At 46.5% G+C, this 24,823-nt stretch overlaps 1 protein-coding gene and 1 non-coding gene across 14 annotated transcripts; both read left to right on the plus strand.

Annotated features, from left to right (window-relative positions):
- The first annotated feature begins 8,588 nt into the window (after positions 1–8,588).
- On the plus strand, positions 8,589–8,661 carry Trnat-agu (transfer RNA threonine (anticodon AGU)). The gene has a single exon. It is a non-coding gene; the product is annotated as a tRNA-Thr (tRNA).
- Positions 8,662–10,863: 2,202 nt separating this feature from the next.
- On the plus strand, positions 10,864–24,652 carry Tmprss12 (transmembrane serine protease 12). 13 transcript variants are annotated; one of them, NM_001432317.1, is given in 6 exon segments: positions 12,347–12,524; positions 13,481–13,637; positions 16,954–17,115; positions 18,123–18,232; positions 21,045–21,187; positions 24,103–24,652. In NM_001432317.1, coding segments are annotated over 6 exon segments (981 nt in total). In that variant the 5' UTR covers positions 12,347–12,367; the 3' UTR covers positions 24,355–24,652.
- Positions 24,653–24,823: the final 171 nt, after the last annotated feature.

Below are 24,823 nucleotides of genomic sequence, written 5' to 3' on the forward strand. Positions count from 1 at the left end.
TGAGGGGACCCTACGTGCTCATGGGTGCAGGTGCCCACAGAAGCCACAAGAGGGCAGCAGGTTCCCAGGCGCTGGAGTTAGACTGCTGTGAGCGGCTTGCTGTGCGTGATGGGAACCAAATAAGATCTGCTGTAGGAGCAGGGCACACTCGACCGCTGAGCCATCCTTCATCCCAGACAAGACAAGAACTTAGTATTTTATGTCATCCTTTTAACCAAACCAGATCTTATGTATTTTACGTTTAATTTTTACTTACCTACTTATTTATTTAAAATATGCAGCAGGTCAGGCAGTCACAAGAACACTGCCTGCTAGGTTCATTACAATTCCATTTAGGCTCACATCTCGTGCTGGGTAGTTTTGTGTTGACTTGACACAGGGTAGAGTCTTCTGAGAAGAGGGAGCTTCAACTGAGGAAACGCCTCCATAAAAACCAAGCTGCCAGCAAGCCTGGAGGGCACTTTCTTAGTTAGTGATGGAGGGGAAGGGCCGAGCCCACTGTGGGTGGTGACACTGGCAGGCTGGTGGTCCTGGGTTCTATATAATGAAGCAGGCTGAGAAAGCCACAAGAACAATGACCTGCATCAGCTCCTGCTTCCAGGTTCTTGCCCTGTGTGAGTTCCTGTCCTGACTGCCTTCCAGGACAGATGATAAATTTTAAGTAAAATAAGCCATCTTCCCCAAAGCTGCCTTTGGTCATGTCTCACTACAGCGAGAGAGACCCTAATGTCTCACCACAGCAAGAGACCAGACACTAAGACACACCATTTTAACCATCATTTTATGCCTAGTTAAAGCTGGACATCTTGTACATGGTCTACACTTCTGTACCACACAGCAAGTTTACTTAAGTCACTAATGTTATCTCTACACAGTTTTTTTTTTTTTTTGTTTTGTTTTGGTTTTTTTTGACTCAGGATCTTCCTATGGACCCTTGGATGGCCTAGAACCTGTCAAATAGGGCAGGCTGGTCTCAGCCTCTTTGTGGTACTCCTCTGCCTCAGGAGTGCTGTGATTACAAATGAGCACTGTTACGCCTAGGTTCAAAAAATTGTGCATGGGGTTGGGGATTTAGCTCAGTGGTAGAGCGCTTGCCTAGCAACCGCAAGGCCCTGGGTTCGGTCCCCAGCTCCGAAAAAAAGAAAAAAGAAAAAAAATTGTGCATGATGATTTTCAAAATGTAAATGTACCCGAAGATTTTTCTAAGGTCAATGTTTAATTTATCAATCTAAAACTAGAACTGATTTCTCTCTGTTTAAAGCAATGAGCTTTCTTAAAAAACATATGTGTGTGTGTGTGTGTGTGTGTGTGTGTGTGTGTGTACACATGCTGGTGTGTGCATGTGTGGAGCATCAGAACTGTCTTGACACACACCCAGCTTTCTTTGGTGTATTTTGTGGTTCTCATGTTAACCCTTTACTGGGGCTTGGGTTATGGATATGGGTACAGGGTTTGCTTAGTTGCTTAGGCCCTGTGTACCACACCCAGTACAGAACCAACAGGCAGATGACACACATCTGCAGTCCTGCAACTGGGGAGCTGGAGGCAGGAGGATCATCTGACAGGTTCGAGAGCAGCCTAGGTTTCAAGGCCTGTCTCAAAATAAAACGGGAGGGCTGGAGAGATGGCTCAGTGGTTAAGAGCAAAGCTGCTTTTGCAGAAGATCCAAGTTCAGTTCCCAGCACCCACACAGCAGCTCACAGTTTCCTACAACGCCAGCTCCAGGGGACCCAATGCCTCTGGCTTCCCAGAGCACTACATTTCTGTGCACACACTCATATATAGGCACATGTACACACACTTCATTAATGTGTGTGTGTGTGTGAATACACTTCATTAAAAAATAAGGAAAATAAAAATACTTCTTAAAAAGTCGAGGCTGGGGGTTGGGGATTTAGCTCAGTGGTAGAGCACTTGCCTAGGAAGCGCAAGGCCCTGGGTTCGGTCCCCAGCTCCAAAAAAAAAGAACCAAAAAAAAAAAAAAAAAAGTCGAGGCTGGCTCTCCTTACGACTGACATCTTGTTACAGACATCTCTCAGTTAAGTTGTTGTTTAATAGGCTCCACTGGGGCTAAACTTAGTGCTGACCTTCAGAGAAAGTGAAGAGAAAAAGCTTCCAGCCTGCAACGTGCCCAAGAAAAGCAGCAAGTGGACTCAGAGACAAAGGACGCCTACCAGCTTCAAAGGGAAAGGAGCTGTGTCCTCCAGGTCTCTCTGTTGTACATTGAGTCTAAGGACAGGCTCCAGCCAGGCACATTTCCTTCTGCCCCTCTCTCGGCTGCTCACAGCTAGCAGATGAAAAGCACCTCTGGATCTGTTTCCCTTCCTGCCACACCCCCTCCAGCATGGGGTACAATCAGTGCGTTCAGACTAACTAGGAAAAGCCAAGGCACAACAGCGAAGGACAGTTAATTGCGACAAGAGCCATGGATGGTGGTGTACGGCTTAAATCTCAACACGTGAGGTAGAAGCAGGTATGTATCTATGAGCTTGAGGCCAGCCTGGCCTACATAGTGAGTCCCAACCTCAGAGCAAACCAAAACACACCACTATAAGATGGGTATCAGCGTTGATGGATGTGTACACGGTAGGAAATACCTATAATCCCAGCACTTAGGAGGCTGAAGCAGGATTATTAATTTGAAGCCAGCCAGACTCTTGTCTCAAAGCTAACAGAGTCACTTACACCAGCATTTCAAAGTCACTAACTCAAAGAGATTAAACACAAAGAATTCTGTGTATGGCTACTGGACACTAACTGAATGGCAGAGGTCAAAGGTCAAAGACAAAAGCAGAAATTCCCACACTTTAACCACTAGACCCTAACTACATGAACCTGGGCCCAGGGCTCTGTGATGTGTTTTTATGTGGAGGTCAGAGGACAGTCCTGTGGATAGAGTTGGTTCTCTTCCACCTTTCCCAGGGATCTGACTCATGTTTCCAGGTTTGTTCCACAAGCACCTTCACCTACTAGCCCCAACCTGCAAAGCCTAATGCAAACACCCGAAGTCTGACTCCAAACAGCTTGCTGAACCTCATCCCTGATGGCCAACACCAACCAAGCACAAGGTAGCGAGCTGCCCACTGCACGAAGAGGGGCCTAGCACAATGGAGCATGAAGGAGACCAAATGGCTTCCCTTCAACTGTTTCCAAGAAGTCCCATTCAGGGGTTCGCTCTCCCTTTGAGATTCGCTTAATGACTCTGTCTCTGCAACATGTTTTCTCGTTATGGTGTACATGGGGACTCTGTGTAGATGGACGCATGGGTAGATGCACATGTATGCTCATGTATGCACATGTATGCACATGCTGCACAAGCTATGAACTCCGAGATTGTGTGATTTACTTAAAAAAGCCCTGATTCTTGTTATGGTGTAGCTCAACCCTTACCATACCCCTTAAATCCCAAACAACGAAAGTAAAGTTAGTTTGTCGTAGCCATGTTTGAAAGTGATGTCTAATTGAGTGGCCGAGAAAATGACTAATCACAGAAAGATTTGACAGAACTGGATATGCCCAACTCTCATGAGGACAGGAAAGGGAGGTGACTTAAGAGTGCACAGAGAGAAGGAAGGGGGCAGTGTTACCACGACAGCTGTACAGGGACAGGTTGCAGAGGGAACAAGCTAGACACAGGTGAAGACTGAGGGACCAGAGACTGAGAAGGAGCCAGAGGATCAGGAGAGATTGCCAGAGTTAGTTTGGTAATTTAGGAGCGCCGGAGGGGGAAGCCACCTTGAATCACTCATCGTAGAGTGGAGTTGGAGCAGAAGGGCTGAGTTACCCAGCCAGCCAGAGTTCAGAAGGAACTCTCAACTGCAAGTCTCACAGGCTGACAACACTCTAGGCCTAGATTAGATTGTACAGAGGCTGGAAGCTTCCAGGACTAGGCCTAGGTTAGCAGACAGAGGCAGTGAGCCTCAAAGACAACAATTACATCAAGATACATTTACATGCACATGCACGTGGGACTAGGAGTCAACCTCTAGTAATTACCTTGCTTTCTGAGATGGGTGCCTCACTGGCCTGGAGCACTAGGCTAGGTTTGCCTCCCTAGTGCTGGGACTATAGGCATGTGTGGTCCATGGGTCTGGGCACTGACCTCAGATCCTCAAACCTGTGCAGTATGGTGCAGACCGGGGGTCACCCCAGCTCCAGCACATTTTGTTTTCCTCTGTTCTTTCACGACTCCTCCCTTAGTTTGTCCTCGGCAGGAGTCTTGTGTCTAACCCTGACTACTGCTTGTATTCCTCTGTGATGCGCCTTTCAGACACAGGTTCCACGAATTCTCACAAATCCAGCATATCACTACAGACTCATCAAAACTGAGGTAAAATCAAAGAGAGCTCCAAGGTGGCTTCTGGGGAGGAGCAGTGTTAAGTCACAGCTCAAAGGTGTAAACCATCATGGTGGAGAAGTCAGGATGTCAGGACTGAAGTAGTCGGTCATGTGCAACCACAAGCAGGGGAAGAAAGGTGGATGAATTCTGATGCTCAGCTTCCTTCTGCACTTACACAGTCCAGACCCCAGGGAATGGAGCCGCCCACAGTGGGCGGGCCTTCCCACCACAATAAACACACACACACACACACACACACACACACACATACATTCTCTCCCTCTCTCTCTCAGACACACACACACACACACACACTCACACTCACATACACACACATTCTCTCTCTCAGACACATACACACTCACACTCACATACACACACATTCTCTCTCTCAGACACACACACACTCACACTCACATACACACACATTCTCTCTCTCTCAGACACACACACACATTCACACTCACACACATTCTCTCTCTCTGATACACACACACACTCACACATATTCACACATTCTCTCTCTCTCTCTCAGACACACACACACACACACACACACACACACCCTTAGGACCCATAAGCTCTCATCTTCACCTGCAATAATGGTATGTTTCCCTACTCCTGGCAACAACACTCAAACTTAAGACAATTTCTATTCAAGTGTATACTAATGTATCCAGATAGGAAGACTAGAAGGGGCCCATCCTGCATGAGCTTTCTCTGGGTACATTGCAGTAAGACAAAACTATGCCCTCTGGTTATCTTGTAGGGACCCTCATAAGCCTGTGATATCCCTATCCTACATGCATGATTAAGATCAGATGTTACAGGAAGGGACATGAGTGGCAGGAAATCTGGATGTATGATCTCATCTGTCCATAAAAAATAGCAATCAGCACCTTTCTCTTGGACTCCATGAGAGGAAGCCCCCAACAAGTGCACTGTGTGGCACTCTGTCCTCTGGACGGTGGCTCCTCTCTAACCTGTGCTACCCCTACAATGGAACAAAGCTATCTTGCACGTCTTAATGAGCTAAAAAAAAATTTTTTTTTTTTGGTTCTTTTTTTCGGAGCTGGGGACCGAACCCAGGGCCTTGCGCTTCCTAGGTAAGCGCTCTACCACTAAGCTAAATCCCCAGCCCCCCAAAAAATTTAATTCTTCTGATCCAAAACCACCCAACAGACCACAGGTAACAGTAGGTTAACTCTGGACAAATAAGGAGATGAAGTAGAAAATTTTGATTTCTTTGGAGTCTCAGTTGTGTCATGTGATGTTTTTCTGGAAATGGTCTTATGAGAGGATGTTTGTAAGAGACATATAACGTTTTTCTGGAGGTAGCCTGGGAAAAGGGCATGTGGTGTTTTGTTAGAGTGGATGCTTGAGAGAACACACGATGTTTCAAAGGATAGAAATATAGCCCAACAGACAGTGGATGACTCTGGATGGTACTGGTACGCCTTGTCACTTTTGTTGGTCATTGTTGGGCCTTGCTGATGCTGGTCTTTGCTGAGGATGCTGAGTAGTATTGGTACGCTTTACCATCCTTTGTTAGTCACTGTTTGTCCTCACTTCACAGAGAGAAATGCACCACAGAAACTTCTGGTGCATTCCTGCAGCTTCTTATCACTTCTGCGGACTTGGGCGATCAGCACAGCCTTGCAGTTTCTTCTAGATCGACGTGCCTGCCATTGCTGATCGTGAACAGTGTTTGCAAGTGGATTGAGTTGCTGCTACTGATTCCTGCGAAGTGAACTGCTGGTGTGCTAACAACACAGACTGGATTTGCACATCTTAAACAGGTCCACTTCCTCCTAGTAATCTTTCCTTTCCACACCTCTTGGTGGTGGGCTCCAAGGGAGGTTAAAGCATTTAAGAACCCTTATTAAAAGTACGTTTTGAAAAATCTAAGCCTACAAGGAGAGGGGCCTCTGGTTCCTAAAAACAAATATAACAGACCAATTTTTTTTTTTAAAAAAGAAACATAAAAATAAGCAGGACTAAAAATAATGTAAGTTCTACCAGGCCCCAGAGTCCCGCTGGCCCCCAGGTGTCAGTCAGTTGCTGCTGTTTCTAATCCCGCTCACCCAGTGTTACCCAATTTTTTTTAAGAGACTTCTCAAAATGGCCACGGGGCAGCTCCTATCATAGCTGCCAGCCCTGGAGTCACAAACATTTACAACTTTAATCTTGACAGGGCTGGCCTCCTGCATTAAACCATACTGTGCTGCCACAACAGAATACAAGATAGCAGGCACTTTGTAAAGAAAAGCAGTTTATTGAAATGCTTCCACTTGGCTGGGATGTGGGGATACATGCCTGCCCCTGGTTACATAGGAGATCCAGTACAGACTAATCAGCCTGAGGACTTGTCTCCAGACAACACAACAAAAAAATTAAAACCTCAATGTGGTCTCTCAAAGTCTGGGATCTGATGTCCCCCAAGCCCACCTTAGGCCCTATTTCTTCTTTTTTTTTTTTTTTTCTTTTTCTTTTTTTTTTTTCAGAGCTGGGGACCGAACCCAGGGCCTTGCGCTTGCTAGGCAAGTGCTCTACCACTGAGCTAAATCCCTAACCCCTAGGCCCTATTTCTTTAACGTCCCAACGCATTAGTATTATCCCACTAGAGACCAAGCTTCTAGCCTATGGAGGGTACCTCGGAGGGTTGGACTACCTTTGGAAGGTAATCAAACCATTTCATCAGTCACCTCTGAAAGGCGGTTCTTTCAAGGCAGACACAAGGTGACCACAACACAACTCCTCATATTGGCACTGCCTACAGTAGTTACATCGTCCTTGCAAGTGTGGGGCTAACATGGCAAACTTGGGCATAGCTCAAGACAGGGATGGCAACATCATTTAGAACTGACGTTAGACATCAGTCTTAAAACTCTGGGAAATAGAAGGGAGACTTCAGCAATGTGTACTAACGCAGACAACAGTCTTCACTCAAGACAGTTAAGGTAGGTACATGAGGGGCTGGAGAGATGACTCAGCAGGTAAGAACACCAGCTACGCTTCTAGAGGACCTGGTTCAATTCCCAGGACCCACATGGCAGCTCACAATTGTCCAACTCCAGTTCCAGGGGATCCAATGCCTTTTCCTGGCCTCCATGAGCACAAGCATGAAGGCAGTGCACACACACACACACACACACACACACACACACACACACCCATATGCATGAAGTTCAATAAAAATGAAAAAACAAAAAACAGGTGATGAGGCCTGGGTCCATATCTCAGCTGCAGGAGCGCTTCCCTTGAATGCACAGCGCCATGGGCTGTCACCAGCACTGCATGAACCAGGCATCATGGCACATGCCCATATTGGCTGAGGAATTCAAAGCCAGTCTGGTGGAAACATGGGGCTTTTTAAAATAAAATACAAGCAGGAAAGAAAGTCGAGGGAAGGAGGGAAGAGAAAGAAAAGAAAGCCACTTAACCTGTCAACAGATTAACAAGGGCTACTTAAAGGCCCTCCCTGAAATGGCTGAAATGTCAAGGAATATGTCCAGAGTTTCTCAGACAGTAAGGAATCTGTCTAGCTGAGGGAGAGGACACGAAGGACTGAGAGGAGGAGGAGATCTTTAACCATGATAACCATGATTTTATCAGCCCTGTCAGCTGCAACACAGCAGGAGACACAGCCCAGCCCCGGAGCAAGTTGAGGTCCCTTATCCTTCAAGGACCTCAGCAGCACTGAGCTAGCCAACTGAGGGCCCTGTCCTTCAGGGCTCTCCACTAGGGTAAAGCTGTGTCTTTGAAGAGATTTCTGCTGGGTACATGCCTTTTACCCAAGCTCTTGGGAAACAAAGACAGATGGACCTACATCTGGGGCTTCCCAATTTCCAGGCCAGCCTGGGTCCATATCTCAGCTGAGACCCTGTCAATAAAATAAAAGATTTCCAAAAAGAAAAAAAAGAAAAAAGAAAAAAAGCCAATGTAATGGGGTTGGGGATTTAGCTCAGTGGTAGAGCGCTTGCCTAGGAAGCGCAAGGCCCTGGGTTCGGTCCCCAGCTCCAAAAAAAAAAGAAAAAGAAAAAAAAGAAAAAAGAAAAAAAATAAAAGATTTCCAACATAAATTTAAGCATGAGAGGGCTGGAGAGGTGGTTCGTGATTAAGAGCACCAAGTGAGTCTGGCACTCTCATGGCCTCTATGGGCACTACATGAACCAGGTACACATACAGACAAGCAAGCACACCACCATGTACACACATATAAAAATAATTTAAAAAAGATTTAACGGGGTCGGGGATTTAGCTCAGTGGTAGAGCGCTTGCCTAGTAAGCACAAGGCCCTGGGTTCAGTCCCCAGCTCCGAAAAAAAGAAAAGAAAAAAAAAAAAAGATTTAAGGGGTTGGGGATTTAGCTCAGTGGTAGAGTGCTTGCCTAGCAAGCGCAAGGCCCTGGGTTCGGTCCCCAGCTCCCAAAAAAAAGAAAAAAGAAAAAAAAAAAGATTTAAGCACAGGAGTTGGTAGAAACAGAGAGGGAAAGAGGAGGGTGTGGTGTGGGCTTCTCAAAAGAGAAATATGTAAATATCTTAGCAGTGATTAATTATCTTAACAATTTTGGTGACTGTTATATCTCAAATGTTGCCAAGAAGTTCCGCCCCCCCTTTAACAAGTGAAACTATAGGGTGGTCCAAAGGTATTTTGGTTAGGATTATAATCTGATAAAATAGAATTATGGCCCAGTCCTCAATGGGGCTCTGTGGGAGAGGTGCTTGTCAACAAGCTTGCCTGAGTTAACCCCCAGGGTCCAGATGGTGGCAGGAAAGAGCCAGTTCCTGAGAGCTAGCCTCTGGTCTCCACACACGCACAGAGGCGTGCATGTTCACCCAGGCAACTCACAAAATAAAATGCATTTCTTTTTTCTGAGGTAAGCATGGGGGTGGAAAGATGGCTCAGAAGTTAAAAGCATTAGCTGTTCCTCCAGAAGAGCTGTGTTCAGTACCCACCTCTCACATGGCGGCTCAAGATCCTTTAAGTCCACTTCTACCTACAGACAGTCTTAGTCAGGGTTCCTATTCCTGCACAAAACATCATGACCAAGAAGCAAGTTGGGGAGTAAAGGGTTTATTACTATTGGCCCCTTGTCAACTTGACACACAAACACATCAATATTAAGCCTCAACCCTTACTTTCTTATTCATCCCCAAGATCTAAATAACTTTAAAAGTCCCACAGTCTTTACAAATTCTTACATATTAAAATTTCAATCCATTTAAAACAGCCAATCTCTTTTAAAACTCAAAGTCTTTTTTCAACTCAAAGTCTCTTAAATGTGGGCTCCACTAAAATACTTTCTTCCTTCAAGAGGGAAAAATACCAGGGCACAGTCACAATCAAAAGCAAAATCAAATCCTAACTGTCCAGTGTCTGGGATCCACTCAAGATCTCCTGGGCTCCTCCAAGGGCTTGGGTCACTTCTCCAGCTCTACCCTTTGTAGCACACACCTTGTCTTCTAGGCTCTAGCTGCCTGCTCTCCACTGCTGCTACTGTTGTTGGAGGTCATCTCATGGTACTGGCATCTCCAAAACGCTGCTGTCTTCCATTGCAGTTAGGCTTCACCAATAGCCTCTCACAGGCTCTCTTCATGGTGCCAAGCCTCAACTCCTTTGCATGACCCCTTCAGTCCTGGGCCATCAATTGCAACTGAGGCTGCACCTTCACCAATGGTCTTCCCTGGCCTCTCACAGTGCTAAGCTTCAGCTGCTCTTTATGACCCCTTCATGCCTCAAAACCAGTACCACCTGGGGGACTCTTACACATTACCAAGTCCAGCCACAGCATGAGGTACAATCTTAGTTATCTCTGGAACACAGATCTCAAAAAACACTTCCCAGAAGATTTCACCTCAGTGATGCTGGTCTCTTCTTAATCACTGCTAATTTCTTAGCTCCAGCTGACCAGCATCAATAGTCCCAGTAACACAAAGGTTCGATTTAGTAGTTCTGGTATCTTGTTAATCATAGCTGATTCTTTAGCCCCAGCTAACCAAAACCACAGAATCTTCACAAACAACATGGCCCTGATAAGAGTTTTTAATCTTCCCTCTGAAATTTATAAGTCAGGCCCCCATCATTTGCACAGTTCTCAACATTATCTTCCAAGCTCCTATAGATCATTCAACAGAGCTCTCACCACCCAATGGCTCTTCTAAGCTCAAAGTTCCAAAGTCCTTCCACAGTCCTCCCCAAAACATGGTCAGGTTGTTACAGGAATACCCCACTCCTGGTACCAATTTGTCTTAGGGTTTTTATTCCTGCACAAAACATCATGACCAAGAAGCTAGTTTGGGAGGAAAAGGTTTATCCAGCTTACACTTCCACATTGCTGTTAATCACCAAAGAAAGTCAGGACTGCAACTTAAGCAGGTCAGGAAACAGGAGCTGATGCAGAAGTCACGGAGGGATGTCTTACTGGCTTGCTTCCCCTGCCTTGCTCAGTTTGCTTTCTTATAGAACCCAGGACCACCAGCCCACCCATTGTACCACCCATAATGGGCTGGGTCTTCCCCCTTTTGATCACTAATTGAGAAAATGCATTACAGCTGGATCTCATGGAGGCATTTCCTCACTGAGGCTTTCTCTGATAACTCCAGCTGTGTCAAGTTGACACACGAAACTAGCCAATACACATACACAAAGGCAAAATACTCATATAAAATGAAAATACATTAATCTTTAGAAGAAAAATGAACTGACTGCAGGTCATGAGAATTGAACAAGGGGGTTAAGACACGACTTTCAAGTTTTACAGTGAAAGGAGAATATAAACCCCATTTTTACAAGGGGTCCCTTGTTTAAGGACCCCATTTGTCTCCATTTTGAGGACCAGGCCTGATTTCAAAAAAGGCCATAAGGCACCAGCTTCAGGAATACACCATAAGTCTCAGAAACTAGGTCATAAGACACCAGCTCTAGGAATACAGAATAAAATGAAATAAAACCCCCCTCCCAAAGAACAGCCTGGAAATAATCACAAAAAAATGGGGAAATATCTTATCTCACAGTGGGCCATCTGCGCTGGACTGCCCTATTTCATCACATGATTCAACGATCATGACATAGGAATGTAGACCACTGATCAGCCGTGACCCCCTAGCACCCACCAATGAAAATTTAGATTACCTGATTCTTCTAGAAAGTTCCTCCTGTTCCCTATAAAAAGGCCTGCGTGCTTTTTTTCTGGGGCCGCCATTTCAAAGATACCTCCCTCCCCCACCCCCACCCGCTAGTTTTTTCTGCAGAATAAACACTCTTTGTTTTTGCATACTGAGTCTGGGGTTTTCCCTCAGCGATTTTCCGATCCTTACAACAGTTGGGAGAAGGCCACAGACTTTTTTGTTTGAAATACTCTCACATAAAAGGAATGCTATTTATATGTAGGCAACCTTCACATCAAACTTTTTTTTCTTCAATCTATCTATCTATCTCTATCTATCTCTATCTATCTATCTATCTATCTATCTATCTATCTACCTATCTAGTTAGTTTGCTTTTCGAGGCGGGGTTTCTCTGTGTAGATCAGGCTGGCCTCAAACTCAGAGATTCCCCTGCCTCAGCCTCCCGAGTGCTGGGATTAGAGGCAGTTTTTTCCTTAGGAAATATTTACTTGTTATTGTGGGCATCCCTGGGTGTATGACGTGTGGGAGCATGAATGGACAAGCTATGGTGCCTGTTAGGTGAGAGGATGTCTTCTGCAGCCGGCTCCTTCCAAACCTGTTGAGCATGCTCGCGAGGCGAGGGCTTCGACCTGACCATGGCGAGCCCTCCCTTCCCCTCTCACGCCTACTCTGAGGTGCTGGAGGCAAACCTTTTCAATCCGGGCCCACAGCCCCGCGGTGTGGAGAGACCTTCCTTCCCGTGCCCAATGGCGTCCAGAGTCGGCGGCCTTCCGGAAGTCCTCTGCTGGGCGACAGGCCCGGAGCGGCCTCACCAGTCGAGCGAAGGCGGGAAGCGGTGGAGGACCAGCAGGCACCGCGCGGACCTCCCCGCAGCCGCCATCTTGGGGCCTGCGGCCGCCATGGGGTCATGGGCGCTGAGCGCCGCACTGCTGTGTTTGGGCGGAGCCCTTGCGTACGGCAAGCTGCACTCGCTGACCCTCAGGGAGGGCTCCAGCCCGGCGCAGGGACAGGCTGCCATGCCAGGGCCGCCGGAAGAGGAGCAGCCGGTCACGAAGGGCAGTATCTGGTCATGCGCAGCCCCGCCGCCCCAGCACACGGGGACCTTGCCCGCTGTCCCCACCTCAGCTACGCAGGACTCAGCTGCTCCCAGACCGTTGGTAGCCATGTCAGTGATACCTCAAAAATGCTCGGCACTTATTTTCTAGTCAAACTTATTGATGTTTGTGGCTCAAAGGGCTGTTGGGTGACCTTTTAAGAATACAGTTGAGAATAATTATTTAACAGGTTAAATGGCAAGAATGGCTGACATAGCTTGTAGTTCTTGACTTAGCAATTGCAACTTTTGTTTTATGCCAGAGATTGAATCAGTAGCTTATTCATATACCTGCTTCCGACACACCCTTATTTCTGAGCAATATCTCAAACACATGCAGACACAGGCACATGCAGGCACACACACTTTTGAAATCAGGTCTCACGGTAAGTCCAGGTTTGCTTGGAATTTGTGATATCCCTGGTCTGATCCTCTCGAATGCTGGGATTACACGTGTTTACACCACTGGGTGTGGTGGCGCACATCTTGGAACCCAGCACTCTGCAGCCAGAGGCAGGCGATCTTTGAGTCAAGGCCAGCCTTGTCCACAGAGTTCCGAGACAGCCAGCGCTACACAGAGAAACTCTTGTCTCAAAAACAAACAAACAAAAAAAAAATTAGTGTATACTAGCATGCTGGCTGGATCTTAGACTCTTAATCACTATTTCACAAAGGAAAGAACAAGGTACTTAGTGAAACTTTTAAGTTCTTGGGCAATGCAGTTATTAATAAACTATGTTGATTTTGTGTTTTACCACGTAGTCAAATATATCATGTTTGTTTTAATTCCTTTGCCATTCAAAATATCAGCTTGTACATAGTGTACAAGAGATTTAAAGAATTGTGCTAATGAATTCAGGTTAGGAAGTAACACAAAACATGGATGTTGATTCCAAATTATGCATTGCTTTGTTTTTAGGCTGTGGAATAGCACCACTCAGAGGTGCACTGGAAGGGTCTCGGATTATAGGAGGTATGCAAGCCAACGCTGGAGCCTGGCCATGGCAAGTTAGCCTGCAGGTTCAAGATGGCAATTTTCTTGTGCACGTATGTGGTGGTGCCCTAGTGAGAGACAGGTGGGTCCTCACAGCTGCTCACTGCACTAAAGAGGCTAGGTAGGTATTGGCGATGTGACTCCCATTTTCTTCTCTTGGGGACAGTTTGAAATGGTACTGACTTTAGGTAAGCATTGTGTCTATGGGAGTGTGTGTGTGTGTATATATATATGTGTGTATACATATATATATACACACACATATATATAATTTCTTAGATATATTACACTGCATTTGTTGAAATGAATCCTTCAACTCACAGGTTGGCGACTGTTTCTGTGGATAGTGTATAGGGTTTACGGGCCATATAGTCTATTATATATTATTACTTAGTGTAAAAGTAACTATACACAAGTGGAAAATACACAGTTAAGTGACTGTTGCTGTGAGCCTGTACAACCATATGCGGTGGTTTGCAAATGCTTGGCCAGGGAGTGGGATGATTAGAAGATGTGGCCTTGTTGGAAGAAGTGTGTCACTGCGGGGGTGGGCTTGGAGACCCTCCTCCTAGCTGCCTGAGGATGCACAGTCTGTTCTCAGCTCCTCCTGCACCATGCCTGCCTGGATGCTGCCATGCCCCCGCCCTGATGATAACGGACTGAACCTCTGAATCTGTAAGCCAGCCCCAGTGAAATATTGTCCTTTATAAAGTTTGCATGGCATCTGTTCACGGCAGTAAAACCTTAACAAGACACCATACATCTAACTATCTATTTGTATATGTAAAAACATACTTTGTTTGTGGGCTTCATAAAAACAAGGCAGTTCACAGTTAATCTTTATTATTTGAGCTCTGACAGAGACCCTTTGGTTTCATTTGTTTAGAATCATAAAATCCCACTTTCATGGGATTTCTTTTTTTTTTTTTTTTTTTTTTTTGGTTCTTTTTTCCGGAGCTGGGGACCGAACCCAGGGCCTTGCGCTTCCTAGGCAAGCGCTCTACCACTGAGCTAAATCCCCAACCCCTTTCATGGGATTTCTGTGACCAAAACCTAATTTCCAAAGCTGCTTCCATGCTGGGTGGATGCAGCTTTCTCAGTTTCCATCCAAGTGATCATACGCTATGTGGCAGTTATGCAAACTTTCCTTAGAGTGCCTTTTTCCAAAATAGTTTATTTTTATGCATGGGAGTGTGTGTGTGTGTGTGTGTGTGTGTGTGTGTGTGTGTGTGTGTGTATGTATGTATGGATGGATGGATACCATGTGCATCTCTGGTGCCCAAGGAAGGCAGAGAGTGACAGACAGCTGTGAGCCATCATAAGGTTGCTGGAAAAAGAACCTGGCTCCTCTGCCCGACCGTCAGGCTCTTACCCCTGAGCGTCTCTCTAGCTCAGAAGCATCTCTTCTGATGTTGGTGAGCTGGGACGAGGAATGGCAGCACGGTCTGTATTCTATACATTAGCCTTTGCTGTCTACCTCCTATTGTAATTAACGCTCTCTATGATGAATTATCCGATCAGGCAGCCTAGCTTTTCATTTTAGGTGAAAACGGTGCCCAGTTTATTAATGAACCATACTTTGGTCAAGGGTCCATCCCTGCCCCACAAAACTCCAAAGGGTTCGGATCGTGTATATTAATTAAATCAGGACACCTTGTGGCAAAATAAGTAAATCTTGTACAGGCACACGGGTATTGCCTCTGGGCACCAACACACACCCAGGAAAAGGCAGTGGTACTGGGGGCTGAACCTAAGGCTTCACACTTGTGTGTGTGTGTGTGTGTGTGTGTGTGTGTGTGTGTGTGTGTGTGTGTAATGCTGAAAAGAGTGTGTGTGTGTGGGGGGGAGGATGGAGCTGGCATCTGTCACAGGGCAGAACCTCAGGGTTTCCCTGTGATGCCGGCTTCCGCCCAGCAGAAACAACCATTGGGATGTAGCTGTCTTTGTTTTCATTTCTCATTTATTTATTTATTTTCTTTTATAACTGTGGTATAATTTCCATGCCTCTGGGCATGTCTGTGGGAGGTTAATGAGGTGGGAGCCACCCTACCTGAGGGAGGTGACTCTCCTTCCTTAGACTGAGTGAAAAGGAGAAAGGAGCTAAGTATTTGCTGGCCTCTGTCTCCCTCTGCTCCCGCCCTGATGCATGTGTCTGGCCTCCTGATGTTCCTGCCTCCTTGCTTTCCCTGCCATGATGGACTAGAACTTGAACCAGAACAAACCCTTCTCCCCTACATTGGTTTTTTTGGAGTAGTTTATCCCAGCAACAAGACAACTAGTAAAACTTTGTTTCAAAACAAAACAAGATACAAAAAAAACAAACAAACAAAAAAAACCCAAACAAAAACCAAATAAATCCTGTCCCATGTCAGAGCCATATATTCACCTGTCTTCTTTTTAGTTTAATTTTTTAAAATTCTAGAGCTAAGGGAGGTTGGGGATTTAGCTCAGCGGTAGAACGCTTGCCTAGAGAGCACAAGGCCCTGTGTTCGGTCCCCAGCTCCGAAAAAAAAAAAAAAGGAAAAAAAATTCTAGAGCTAAGATCCAGATGTTTTATTCTAGTATATTTCCAAAAATTAGGGGCCTGATATGGCTCTGTGGTTAAAAGCACTGCCTACTCTAACAGAGGACCAGGTCTGGATTCCCAGCACCCAAGTGGCAGCTCGCAACTCCCTGAGATGCGGGTTTCAGGGAATCTGATGTCCTTTTCTGGCATTCTTGGGCATGAGTCACGCACATGGTGCACAGACAAAACTCCCAGGGCACAAATGAATTATAAAAGGAGAGGAAGTAATTCCCACATGCTTATCACACAGCTTCACGTGCTACTTCTTTTAACGATGTTTATTAGTGTGTATTAAACATGGCGTGACATTTTTATACATGTATGTAATGCATGCTGCACTCATGTGCTCCTCTTGCCCCTCCCACCCATGCCTTATGGATGCTAAGCCTGCCCTCTGCAGAGTTAATCTTCGCTAAGCAAATTCCAGAGCTATCATTTTGCCTGTAGTAGAGACAGCACCTCTTACGAAAAGAACTCTAAGCTTTTAATCCATTTGGAGTTTACTTTGGTGGCTTGTGTTATTTCAGGGATTTAACCCTTTCTTTCCAAACAGGTAGTTGTCTCAGCACCACGCAGGGAGTGACTGAGCCCTCCTTTCAGTAGCAGGACTTGCTATCCTAGTAGGCCATGACGGTCTCTGAGTCTGTTGAGTTCCCTGTCCCACTCATCATCTCTCTCCTCTGCTGCGTCATGAAGTTTGAGCTTTTTATATTTGTCACATGGAAATATACTTAAAACTTTGTTTTCAGTCTGATATTTAGGGGACATCTAGGGGAAATAGAGAATTGTTTAGGTGGACCTCTGGGTGATAAGAATACCTGCTTTCTTCCAGCGATCCTCTCAAGTGGAGGGCGGTGATCGGGACCACCGACCTCACCCGGAGCCACTCCCACAGCAGGAGTGTACGCGTGTCAGACATCGTCATCCAGCCAGATTTCATTCTGGAAACGTTCGTAAATGATATCGCACTGTTCCATTTAAAGAAGGCCGTGAGGTATAATGACCATATTCAGCCCATTTGCCTCCCTTTTGGTGTTTTCCAAAAACTGGACCAAAACACAACGTGTTTTGTAAGTGGCTGGGGAAGAACCCAAGAAGAAGGTAATTATAGTCTGACTCCAACTGACATACCTTCCTGGTTGCTGGCAGAGGGAGGGAATCCATTTATATATAAATGTCCTGCGTACACCTCTTTTGATTAGTGATTGATTAGTTGACTATGCTAAGAATCACATCCAGTGCTGTGCACACACTAGGCAAGCAGTCGACCACTAGGTTTTATTCTACCCTGTTTTATATTTTGTCTTTATTTTACCTCTTTACTGACCCCAAAGCTAAACAACGGATTCTTATAAACCATAAAAAAGAAGAACATTTTTATTTTGTATTTTCTTCCTTTTGGAGAGAGACTTTTTTTGCATAGGCAGAAGTATGTAGGAACCCTGGTTCTAAACACCAACATGCTTGAACTAATTTCACCCGAGAATGACGATCTGGTGTCTCTACAGCCCAGGACTCAGCATGGATGAGAGAATCTGCACCTTAAATCAGAAAGTCGAACCGAGGATTCTATTTCCTTTCCCTCTAATTCCCTATGCAGGATTAGGCAGGATGACTGCCTGTGATCTCTCACACAGGCGCTAACTGTTGATCATACACCTGACAGGAGAGAGAAAATCCCTATAGCAGCAGGCTTCAGACAAGCCTGTGCCTCCAGCTCCTGCTCCCTCAGCATCCCTGTTGCAAATGCCACTGCTGCTGCCTCTGCTACTGCCCCTGCTCCTGCTGCTCCTGTTGCTCCTTCTCCTGCTCCTGCTGCTGCCCCTGCTGTCCCTGCTGCCCCTGCCCTTGCCCCTGTTGCCCCTGCCCCTGCTGTCCCCACTGCTGCCCCTGCTGCTCCTGCTGTTGCCCCTGCTGCCACCCCTGCCCCTGCCCCTGCCCCTGCCCTTGCCCCTGCCGCCGAGGCTGCCATCCTGTTGACCATCTTCCCTGCTGGTCTAGGACTGTGCTGCAGAACAGAGGCTATGGAGGCCAAAGGCTGAGTCCATGGAAACTGCATACATGTGTAATCCCAGAGTGGGCCAAGACAATCAGGAGATCAGGAGCTCCAGGTCATCCTCAGCTATTTGTGGAATGAACTCAAGGCCAGCCTGGGCTACATAAAATCCTATCTCAACTACCACCTCCCTACCCCCATTTCCCCCAACACCCCTCAAAAAAGAAGCAGCTAGGACTCAAATTGAGGTCTTTGAGATTCTGAAGCATGGTTACTTAACTAGCACATCAACCTGGTTCTCAAGGGGAATCAGACAGTTTGGAACGTGTTAGAGGAAGTACTAAGACTTATTTTTCATGGCATATGAAGTTAAATAGTTAGGGATTTTTTTTTTTTAAGATTTATTCATTTATTATATATAAGTACACTGTAGCTGTCTTCAGATACACCAGAAGAGGGCATCGGATCTCATTATAGATGGTTGTGAGCCACCATGTGGTTGCTGGGAATTGAACTCAGGACCTCTGGAAGGGCAGTCGGTGCTCTTAACCACTGAGCCACCTCTCCAGCCCCCGGATTTTGTTTTTTTAAAGACAGAGTCTCCTGTAGCCCAGATTAGCTATGTTGTCAAAGATGACTAAGGCTGGGCTGGTTCACACCTTAAATCTTAGCACCTAGGAGGCAGAGGCAGGTGGATCTTGGGAGTTCAAAGCAACCACCCAAGAACCTGGTCAGATGTGAGTCACTTAGGCAGTAGTGGGAGAATTTTAGGGAATACTTTGTAAATTACTGTTTTTCTTGAGCACTTTTTTCTTTTTTCTTTTTTTTCGGAGCTGGGGACTGAACCCAGGGCCTTGCGCTTGCTAGGCAAGCGCTCTACCACTGAGCTAAATCCCCAACCCTGTCTTGAGCACTTTTTAAAAAATGTTTCCACTTAGTGATTGATTGATTGATTGATTGATGACTATATGAGTGCTCTGCTACATGTATACCCACACACCAGAAGACAGGAACAGATGCCCTTTTAGGGGGTTCTGAGACACCATGTAGTTGCTAGGATTTGAACTCAGGACCTCTGGAAGAACAATCAGTGCTCTTAGCCACCAAGCCATCTCTCCAGCCCTTTCCATGAGCATTTTTGAGGGAAGATAAGGAAGACAACACAGAGAGGAGAAGAGCATCACAATGGGCTAAGTCCCAGCCTTGTCGTGTTGTAACTCCTACAGCACGGATAATTGGCCAAGTGGCACACGCCTTTAATCTCAGCACTTGAACTGTTCGAGTTCAAGGCCACACTGGTCTACATAGCAAGCGCCAGGCCAGCCAGGCTACATAGAGAGACCCTGACTCAAGATCAAACTAAGTCACCAACCAACCAACCAGTAGGGAGCATGGCCATCTTGGTGAGGTTGACAGAGGTATAATAAGGTAACAATGTAAGAATAGTTGCCATTTACTGTTCACGACTAGGGGTGACCCGGGGCTGTGTGAGTCTCAAAGGACTAAGATACAGAGCAGCAGACTAGGATGCCCAATGTCCTACCTGGGCCACTGTGCCCTGATGGGCGTGTGCATTGTCCCGTGTGTGCATGTGTGTGCGTGCATATGTGCGTAAGTGGGACATATTAGTTTGTCAAAATTTAAAATGTGTGCTCTTAGATGACTCGGGTTAGGAGCACTGTTGCTCTTGCAGAGGACCTGGTTCAATTCCTAGAACTCATATTGTGGCTCACAAATATCTATGACTTTAGTTTTAGGGGACACACTGCTCTCTTCTGAACTCCACAGGCACCAGGCACATGTGTGCATACATATATACAGGCAGGCAAAACATCCATACACATAAAATATATCTTTAAAATGCATTCTCTTTAAAAGACACATCTTAGAGAATGGAGAGATAAGCTTTTACTAAGGGAAAAGCATTTGCTCCAGAGACCCTGTGAGAGCTTTGAAGAACCTGCTTAGCTGACTGGTTGTAAATTTGCTGATGATTTGAAGGATACCTCACTGAAGCAGACTTTCGGATGCCAACAGTAAGTGAAGAGACGCTGCCACCACTTATGCCACAAAGAGAAGCCACCACACCGCTAATACAGCGGTCATGACCCAAAAGACGCACAGTGCCAAATCTGGGCAAGGATGTGGCAAAGCCGAAATGAACAGAGTTTAGTAAAATGGCAGGACTAAAACCAACATGTTCAGATCTGTTTTGTTCCTGTGTACCAGGAAAAACTAGGGAATGTAATCTTAAAAGCCAGGAGCTGGAATAGGACACTGATACATAGGATCACCCTACATGAAATAAACCAGTCAGAAAACGCAGCCTGCAGTCCCATGTATAGAAAGAAAAGGCCTCACATGGGCAAACCTAGACAGGAAGTAGCTAAGAAGCTCTGAACAGTCAGGCCCAGGGGAAACAGACCTCGGTTCAGTGATACACAGAAGGCATTCTGTGGAGCCGTTCCGTCTTCGGTCGGAATGTGACCCTCATTAAGTGCCTGTACTCTAATGTTTTAGCAGGTTTTAGTTTTTAAAGACAAGGTCTCATGTAGCCCAGGATGTCTTAAACTCTATGTAGCTGAGGATGACCTTGAATTTAGGGTCCATATCTCCTTCCTGTATGCAGGGATCCTAGATGTGTATCACCATGGTTCATGCAACATAGGGGCGGAACCCAGGGCTTTGTGCATGCTAGGCCAGCACTCCACACAGCACTGGCCCCATTTTCATTTTTTGAGTCTGAGTCTCTGTGACCCAGACTAGCCTTGAACCAATAGCAATCCTCCTGCTTCAGCCTCCAGCGTGTTAAAATTACACGTGTAAGTCAGCACACATGGACTGTACACTAGCATTTTAAAGCACTGTAAAGTTGCCTGCAGTTATTAAGACGAAACTTAAAGGCTTTGTCGTTCTGCTGCTGACAGGCAACGGCACAACCATTTTACAAGAGGCGAAAGTCCACTTCATCTCTCGAGAGATCTGTAACTCTGACAGGAGCTACGGAGGAGTGATTCCTAACACTTCCTTCTGTGCAGGTCATGAAAATGGGACCTTTGACACGTGCAGGGTAAGACCAAAGATTTAGATGCGTTCTAAAGCCAGGAGGAACCCAGACAAAGGCCTTTGCTCTGGTAATCATAATTACCAGGCCTAATCTGAAATTCTGGTTTTAGATTGGATTTCCTGGTTCTTATCCCTATCAGGATCAAATCCAGGCAAAAATCTTCCCCATTCCTTCTCTTCTCTTCGTGTGTGTGTGTGTGTGTGTGTGTGTGTGTGTGTGTGTGTGTGTGTGTGTGGTTTTTGAGGCAACATTTCTCTGTATAGCCCTGGTGGCCAGTCTGGCTTCCAATTCAGAGATCTGCCTGCCTCTGCCTCCCAAAGTGCTGGGATTAAAGGCGTGTGCCATTGCTGGCTAACTTATATTTTATTTATCTGGGTGACTTGCCTGGATATGTGTGTGTGTGTGTGTGTGTGTGTGTGTGTGCGTGTGTGTGCGTGTGCGTGCACACAATTGGTACCTAAGGAGGCCAGAAGAAGGCGTCAGATTCCCTGGAACTAGAGTTACGGATGGTTGTGAGCTGCCTTGTGGGTGCTGAGAATGGAACCCTGGTCCTCTGGAAGAACATCCAGTGCTCTTAATTCCTCAGCCACCTCTCCAGTCTCCTTCATTTCCTCTTTCTTTTCTTTTTCTGTCACCCAGAGCCTAATGTACCCATTTGCAGTGTGTAACTCAGTGGAGTTTTTAGAGTTGAGCCATCATTTCAAGTCTACTTTCAGGACATTTTTTTGTCACCACTAAAAGGGATCTAAGAGTCACATGTCAGGGCTGGAGACATGGCTCAGTTAGTGCTTGCAGTGCAAGCACGAGGACGTGAGTGCAGATCCCAGCGCCCACAGAAACAGCAGAATTCAGCACCGACCTAACCCCAAGGCCAGTGCAGGAGATGGGAAGGAGCAGAGACTGGAACCCCAGCAGCCTGCAGGCCTTGTAGACAGCAGTAAAACCAGAGACCCTGCCTCAAGCCAGAAGGGACAGAAGCCTGACAGCTGAGGCTGTCCCCTGACTGCTACTCATTTGCCATGACATTTATGACATGTGAAGACACCTGACATCATCCTCTGACCTCCACACGTATATGCTTATACATACATGTGTGCGTGCACACACTCAAAAGGAAACCACGCCTCATTCTCCTCACCCACCTCTACATATAGGCAGAGGTCCTCAGCACTTCTGGAGAAATCAACATGTGGTCCTTCATGACTGGCTTGTTCATTCTCCTGCCTGGGGGTTGCCCAGACTAGAAAGTGCAGTAATCCTGACCAGTCACTCGTCTCATTTCATCATACCCAATGCTACTAAAGGAAGAGGATTGTTTTTCTGAGGGGACAGAGCCCGCCCGTCATGTGCCTGCCCTCAGGACACAGCGCTGCCCGCTGCCGTGCAGCACAGCAGGCTCACCTTCTCCCTGTGTATGGTGGAGGCGGTAGGCACCCTTACCCCGAGTCTGATCACATGGCCCCACATGGTGCTCTGCGAGCATCTCCTCCCGTTCCACCTATGATGATTTGTTGTTGCTGCAGCCACTATGTCTGGTCATTGTTGCTTTGTCCTGAGGACCAATGCCAGGGCCTTGTGCATGTTAGCAGTGTTCTGCCACTGACCTCATTTGTTGTTTGTTGTTTGAGACAAGGTTCACTGTGTAGTCCAGGCTGGCCTGGAACTCACAGAGCTCTGCCTGCATCTACCTCCAAGTGCTGGGGTTCAAGGCACGCACCCTAGAGCCAGCTTTTGTTTTTGTACAGAATATTATTTGGATCTTAAGTTTCCAATTTTTATGAAATCCAATTTCCTTCCTGCCTTATCTCATATGACTTTCTCTTTCCACACGGGAGACTGGACTTCTCAATTCTAAGTGCACACTATGCCACAGAGCACCGTGCCATGTCAGCCCTCTTGTTCTTGATTCTTCTGCCTATTGCTGCTTCCAAACCCACTGCCCCGCACACAGGTGCCCTGCCCGGCACACAAGTGCTCTACACTCTTCTATTCCTGCATCCCTATTCCTGCACTCTAGGGTTTATGTCTCCTGTGTTCTCTTCCTTTAAAGTCTGTGCGTGAAACAGTGAAACATTTGGCTTAAATGAATTGCATTCCCTGAACAAACTCCATCGAACATAGTTATTTCAACAACCATTCAGTGCCTTCCCAGTTGACACTCAGAACTGGTCCTCAACCTCCAGATTCCGAGAGAATGATTTTGGCATCCTTGTGGCTGTGAGGGCGTGGCCAGCATAGGAGCAGCACTTTTGGGTCTTGTATAACCTTTGAGAAGCTGGTTACTTAGGGCCCTGTTGACAGCCCTCCCCTTCCTTGCACCTCCCTGCATGAGCCAATCTCAGCTCTCGAGGACATGCCGTTTCTTGTGGACAAGGCATGGCAGCAAAAGGAACACGCACTGGAGCACTTCTCCCTTCTGAACAGCGCCTTTGCCACAAGGCCAGAGCAAAGGAAGTACCTAATGGACAGTTGTTTCAGTCCTTTGTGCTCCTCCCAAGCCATGTTTCCTCTGAGAACTGTGCTGTAAGATCCAAACGGTTCCATCTCTAGTCTTCTGGTTCACAACCGTGCAGGTGAAGTGAGCCTCCAGCTGTGTCTCAGCAGATGGCACACCTCCAGAATAAGCTGGAAATTAGGATGGAAATATTGTCCTGATTTCCAAAAATGTTATATTAATATGTTAAGGGTGCATCTTAGTAATGCGTGTGTGGCCGGGAGCCATCCCAGCAAAACGCCAGCTCCCTGCGCCTCCTTCCCCACGCTTCATCCTGATAGCAAGTGTGGAGAGCAGCCCATGTTGTCCTTGGAGGTTTGCTGAGAAGGGATGTTCACAGAGCAGGTGCACCATAGTGTAGCCGAGTTGTCTCAGCTCTGTGACTGCACAAGAAATAATCAGACTCTCCTGGGGTCTCTGGCAGGGTGACAGCGGTGGACCCCTAATGTGCTACCTACCAGAACACAAAAGATACTTTGTGATGGGAGTTACCAGTTACGGACACGGCTGCGGACGGAGGCATTTTCCCGGTGTCTACAGCAGCCCGTCCTTCTTCCAGCAGTGGCTGACGGCTTACCTGTCCCAGGGAAACACCAAGCACCTGTTTGACATGGACATGATGCTTGGCCAGGTCCTCATGGCCCTAGGTTCCATCATCCTTCTGGGGGCAACATAAGGAGCCTCCGCAGGCTGGGGCGTCACGGGCGTCACTCTGCCCCTGCTGCGTCTACACGGCTCCCTTTAGCGCTTCCACACCAACATTGGCTTGTTTTCATTTTTGTGTTTTTGAATGAAAAAGATTGTGACAGATACATAGTTGTGAATTCTGGCTCCAAATCACATACTTCATTAGAACCTGATTCACAATTCTGTATTTGGAATACTTTCCTAGGGTTTGTATAAAATATTCAGTTCACTATGTATGTACTTTATGTGTATAAAGGCCAATAAACAGTTTATAATTTAACTGAAAACATTTTTTTTTTTTTGGTTCTTTTTTTCGGAGCTGGGGACCGAACCCAGGGCCTTGCGCTTCCTAGGTAAGCGCTCTACCACTGAGCTAAATCCCCAGCCCCTAACTGAAAACATTTTAATGATTTGTTTTCCGTCTTTATTAACTTGGGTATTTCTTATTTACATTTCAA

Source organism: Rattus norvegicus, chromosome 7 (genome assembly GCF_021556685.1).
Source record: "Rattus norvegicus strain SHRSP/BbbUtx chromosome 7, alternate assembly SHRSP_T2T, whole genome shotgun sequence".
Classification (NCBI taxonomy): Eukaryota; Metazoa; Chordata; class Mammalia; order Rodentia; family Muridae; genus Rattus; species Rattus norvegicus.

What these genes read in the sequence shown, in the direction of transcription:
- Tmprss12 (XM_087555260.1), top strand. Translation starts at nt 12,104, where the DNA reads ATGGCGAGCCCTCCCTTCCCCTCTCACGCCTACTCTGAGGTGCTGGAG. An exon ending in GCAGCCGGTCACGAAGGGCA is followed by an intron (nt 12,528 to 13,480) that starts GTATCTGGTCAT and finishes CTTTGTTTTTAG; the next exon opens with GCTGTGGAATAGCACCACTC. An exon ending in GGGAAGAACCCAAGAAGAAG is followed by an intron (nt 17,223 to 21,044) that starts GTAATTATAGTC and finishes TGCTGCTGACAG; the next exon opens with GCAACGGCACAACCATTTTA.